Source organism: Phaseolus vulgaris, chromosome 7 (assembly GCF_000499845.2).
Source record: "Phaseolus vulgaris cultivar G19833 chromosome 7, P. vulgaris v2.0, whole genome shotgun sequence".
Taxonomy (NCBI): domain Eukaryota; kingdom Viridiplantae; phylum Streptophyta; class Magnoliopsida; order Fabales; family Fabaceae; genus Phaseolus; species Phaseolus vulgaris.
Genome location: NC_023753.2, coordinates 23,736,934 through 23,742,826, shown reverse-complemented (window position 1 = coordinate 23,742,826; position 5,893 = coordinate 23,736,934). Strand labels below are relative to the sequence as shown.

The following is a 5,893-nucleotide window of genomic DNA, read 5'->3' as shown; positions in this document are numbered from 1 at the left end:
TAAGAAGAAAAGCAATGTAAATTAAAATGAATGGGAGGATTATACAGTTCCTGAGAAAGAAATGTCTTTAGGAAAGAGTTGTAGTCCTATTTTGCATTTGTCTGATCTTTCCCTGTGTTTCCTTCTTCCATCACAAACCACCCCCGGGGGGTCGGAGGCACAAATTAAAAAATATAACATGAAAAGGCCATTATGGAACCAATTTACATGTTGCAGACATTCATTCTATTGAAAAAACCCCCTAAATAAGATTCACAGTGGGGTACAAGTATGAACAAGAAGACTTTATACCCGCAAAGATGAAAATTACAAAGTTGGCAAGAACCTTCCTATAACAAAAACTCCCTACTATACATCCCAACCATCTTTCCTACTGTCAAATCCACATTTACGACCAGCTAAACTTCCATACATCTCTGAAAATTTCACCAGGCATTGACTTCTTAGCTGATAATGCACTTCCGTGTTTCGGCTAATCGCTGCACCAGAAAACTTTGAAGTGTCAATTGCCCAAGCTGGTTTCACATAATCAACACTCCTTGATGATGAGCTCGCATTAGCATACAAGTAATTCAAAAGCACATCTTCACAGTTAAAATATTTGTCTACCAGTTCCCTCCCCTGCTTTGCTTCCTTGCTCCAGTACCTCTTGAAAGCTACTCGAGAATCAATAAAAGCTGCACCAGTAAGAATCATGTTGTACCCTTTATGCAACCGAGCATATTTTTCTCCCCTATATTTTAAAGGGCTCCCTGAAATGAGCCGAGGATAGAATCCAACAATCCGATCTGGGTGCTGACGCCACACATTAAAACCTCTCTCAATATCATTACATGGCATCATAATGTCATCATCAAGCTCCAGCACTGAGCGTGTATTTATCAATGGATCGGCCCTGAACCGATTATTCAGAGAGTTCTTTTCCTCTACCCTGATCCTTATTGGTACAGCAGAGTCTAGATCACTCGGTTTCGGAGGAACTCCCTTGTTCCACACCACCACTATCTCCCGCACAGAAGAGCATCTTGAGTAGTGTTTCACGTACATTTTCAAATTCCAGAGTCGAGCATCATAGGTCATTGTTAACAATGTGAACTGGGAATACTGCCCTTTCAGCGGGTAAGGTTCTTCTGAACCGTTACCACCATAAATATTTTTCACTCCAGTGCACATCAATACAACCCCCACAGCAAATATTATGGAAAGAATAAACCTCCTAGCACAAGCATTATGCTTAATCTTACCTCGCAGAAATGTTGGGGCACGGTTCAGGCGGCTGCAAAACCGCCTTACCCTTGAAGATAACATATTTGACCTTTCCCAAGATAAGAGAGTCAAATTCCTTTTTCCAGAGTTGTGAATGAACCAATTTAGAGGGACAATACAATTCACAAATCCAAGTAAGACACCCAATAGAACAATGAGTACGGCAGCAACTGCAACAGAAGCACAGCCAACTGTGAATCGCCTGGCTGAATCTCCAGAAGGAACACGATCCCCATCCATGACCCCAACCCAGCCACCAGATGGCAGGTGTTGCACATCTAAGTGATGGTGTCGAGCACCATTCCAAGCATTTCGACCTTTGTTTGGTTCAACAAAGCCCGAGGGTACTTCAACTTCTTTGTACTCATCACTAGTGAGAGTTTCTATCTTAAAAACGCGTACCTGTCTCCCATATGTATCACCACAGTCCTGACCCACACGATAAAGATTTCCTTCATATTTAAATGGCCTGCCTCCATTGCGAGCTCCAAAGCTCTTGCCAATGTTATAAATGGGATTCTTCTTGTGAGGTTTCCAAGGACCAAGAGGTGAATTGCTGTACCAGATCTCCAACTGCCCATTTTTCTTGGAGCCAAAACCACTATGATCTGAGCCAAAAAGCCAATACCTCCCACCATAATTGATGATAAAAGAATCAACAAGGGGCCTTTTTATGATGACCTTTGCCAACCTCCACTGCAAAGGAAAGTTAACTGCACGGTAGAGACGAAGATCTCCCTTCTTGCTTCCCTCAGGCATCATATATATCTGAAGTCATAAACAAGAAAAAAAAATGAATATCATGACTACAATTGACTACAATAATTAGTTTAAGTAAAAGAGCGTTGGACAAATCATATGCATTATGTTCATAACTAAACATGAACATTATCTTTTTCACGAGCAATACCTGGCCATCATGCTCAAAGACATATGGATAAGAAAGATGCCAATCCTCATTCAATGCAATTCCCAGCTGTTGCCATGTTGCTCCCTTATCAGTACTTTTTGAAACTCCAATATCTCCTTGATAAGTGATTGAATTTTTTGTCTCATAGAACAGGTAAAAAGTATTTCCCTGAATTGCAATGCCAATATGAGTGAATAGGTTCTTAATGACTATCCATACATATAGAAAACAACAAACTTCAAAAGGGCAGACAACTCCAAATGAGATATTAACCTATTCTGCATAATCATTCATACTCTTCTATGTGCATAAGTAAAAATATATAATTTTTATTTAATAATTATAACTTTTTCACTTGGAGATTCGGATATCAACTAAAACAAAAAGTAGACACTATGGTGAATGAATGGACTAACATATGTATGATGCATAAAAAATTGTTGCAATCTCATTGATGTCAGAATCACGGACAAACTGATAGATAGTTTAGCAGACAAATTTTAACTAGGGATAGAAAATGAGGGGGAAAATTATTAGAAAATAATTCTACCTTTTTTGAAATTATACTTTGAAAGGCATGACTCATTTTGTTAGAATAAGTCCATAGAAATATCACCCTTTCTCCAATATTAAACCCATCTCAGCATCTCACCCATTATATTTTTCCCTGACAACAACACTTAAGATATTTTTCTTACACGGTGAGATCCTTATGCATTGGGCTGCTCTTTGTTGAGACACTTAAAAGAACTAAACACTTCAAACGACACCATGCATAGTAATTGTCCATCCTCCTAGAAAAGCACTTCAACTTCAGGTTACATTCTAATGAATCACTGTTCATAAATTTAGAAAAGAACTTCAAAGGAACGTGTGATGTGTTTCCTTTTAAAAAATTAAGACGGTCCCCAAAGGAAGAAAAACCATATTGGCAATAAATCAGGAACAAGACTCATTTGTTTAATCAAAATGTAAATTTAAGGGGGGAAATATAGATAAAATAGAGATTATGGAACTGTTCTAGGCATTCCCTATCATTGGATCCATTCCAATTAGCCTGCTTTCAATTATAAAACATAAAACACACAACCATAAGAGCAACTGATTCATTTTTTAAACAAAAGAAAACCCTCATTATTAAAGCTATTGACTGATGATGACACTAAAACTCAGAAGATTTAATAAATATCCTCTTACAATAAAAAAAGAAGGATAATACCCTTTTGTGCTACAACACACAGATATACATACGCGAGTAGGAAGCCTACGTTTCATGTTATATAGAGTACAAGTACTACTAGGTACTTAAAAGTACAAATAACTGATTGTTTAACTACAGAATCCTATAACCATTACACGTATAGAAGCCTACTTTTCATGTTAAATAGAATACTGATATTAGGTACTTACAAACAACTGGTTGTTTAGCTACGATCCTCTTTAAGTATGACACACAATATTAGTAAGGACCTCGCTATCTTGCAGATAAGAGCAAGACCTTACAGATAAGAACAAAATACAGGAAGTCACGCGAGCCCTACCTAATCATAAATTTCTATCTCATTTCACACTTCAATTGTTACAATCAGACATATCCTGGACTCCCCGTCAACTTTTCAGCGGCTCTCAATAAAATAAACAAGAAGGAAATCATCTCAAGCAGCTAAGAAAATATTACTTGCATATATAAAACTCCAGGCTCCCTGCCTTCAGCAGAAAAAAACTATATATGTGTGCTTGGTTTTCCCTTGGATTATCCAAAATAAAAACATGTTGATGTAACATGATTTCTAGTAAATTTTTACATGTTAGATTCTCTGCTAAAGATTTGATTTTGGGCCTAAAATTGATTTTAAATTGAAACAACTTAGTTAACTTTTGTGTGAGATAAAAAATTCTAATGAAGTTTACAGCTAACTTCTAAAAGAAAAACATCCGACAAACATAAACCACATGAGTTCCCTCACCCAGAAACACACTATCGCTCCATGTCAGATTTAAAGCTCCAAGCAATTTCCTCTCCAGATACATGCAAGTTAACCCGGACAAGTATAGTAACAATAACATGACGTACTATCTTTCACTGTTTCCCTAAACGTTCCAACATCAAGTCTCTATCCCGAGAGATTCAAAACTGAATCTAGGAACAGAGTTGGCAAACAAAACAGTAAGTAAAAAAAGGTCCGTCATGCTGACACAGAAGAAAAAAGAAGGTGAAAGTACTAAAACAACTATTTCACAGAATCAGAAACACCAGAGAGATACATGATGAGGGAAGGAAGGAACAAGGGTGACAACAAGAACCTATTATTATTATTGTTGTTATCATTATTATTATTATTATTACCTGAATAAAAAGGAAAGGGTCAGCAACAAAATTACTAGGGAAACCAGCATCAGAAACCGAAGCACACGTCACCACAGGATTGGCGACAGGCCAAGCAGCACTCTCATCGTGGGATACATTCGCCTGCACACAATCAACACCACCATCACTCTCCAAAACAGCAAAAAATCACCCATATCACAAAAAAACTCAATTAAATAATTCACAACCATCATTCCACCAAAACCAAACCATCACTCCTAACAACCTAAAAAAAAAATTAAAAAAAATACCCCCAAACAAAAAAAATCATCTGTTTCTAATTTTTATCTTAAAAAAACGAACTTCAAAGGAGAAATTCACACATACATGCAGATGAAAGAGTGGGGGCAAAAAGAGAAGAAACTTACAGCTTCTATGGGTTTAAGAGAGAAAGGGGAGTCACCGTAGAAAATCCCAATAGACCAAGAACCCTCATTGTCGTCACGACAACCGTTGAGAGAGGAGCGCACTGTAGGGGGAAAAGCGACCCAGCCGTAGAGGGTGGCAATGGATCCGAACAAAACGAAACACCCGAAGAAGAAAACGAAACCCGAAGAAAGTAACCGCTTATAGTACTGTTGGTTCTCCAATCTCCACCTACACGAACACTTCACACTCATATCACAACAACTCCCGCTGCCGCTGTTAGAACAACCACCGTTTCCGCCGCTCCCGCCGCCAATCTGCCCCGAACCCATCTCCCCGGAGAAATGCTCGGTGCCGCCGGGAGATCTCACACCACCCTGGCACGTTGCAACTCCGTCACCAGCATTCCACAATTCCCACAACACAACCAAACCCAACCCGTTTTTTTGTTCTTTGGGTCTCTTACTCTCTCTTTTCTCTCCCTTCCTCTCTCTGCGTGTTTTTCATTTCGCAAGGGCAAGCTTGTAATTTTAAAAATTATTGTGCCACTGGACCTTCCTTACCTCGGTGGTCTGCTATATATGCCGTTTCGCACTTAATGTTAAAACGCTCTTTAAATTTTCAAAAATTAAATAATCTATTCATTTATTAATTGGATAATTATCAATAATTTGGTCCAACGTTAATTGCGCGCGTACGGGATGGAATAGTACTCGCTGCCAATGACAAACACCTCAACTCTCACGCGGAAGACAAAACATGGAAAACCTCTCTCTTTCCTCGAAATTACCTAATTAACCAGTAAGAAAATAATTATCCAAATAACACTCCTTTTAATCTAATATTCAAAACTATTACTTCAATTTTTTTTCATTATTACCTTAATTTGAATGGGGAAAGTTAAATTTATTATATGCATAATTTTGAATTCAATCCTAACTTATTAAACTAGAAAGTTTAAGTTAACCTATATTTGCAATTTC

General features: G+C 37.9%; 1 protein-coding gene across 1 annotated transcript; it reads right to left on the bottom strand.

Moving 5' to 3' along the window:
* On the bottom strand, window positions 1-5,528 carry LOC137828702 (glucosamine inositolphosphorylceramide transferase 1). The gene is made up of 4 exons (XM_068635383.1): window positions 4,913-5,528; window positions 4,524-4,646; window positions 2,177-2,344; window positions 1-2,034 (listed from the first exon to the last, which is right to left on the bottom strand). Exons 1-4 carry the CDS (start codon window positions 5,240-5,242, stop codon window positions 349-351), a joined length of 2,307 nt encoding a protein of 768 aa, XP_068491484.1. The 5' UTR covers window positions 5,243-5,528; the 3' UTR covers window positions 1-348.
* Window positions 5,529-5,893: the final 365 nt, after the last annotated feature.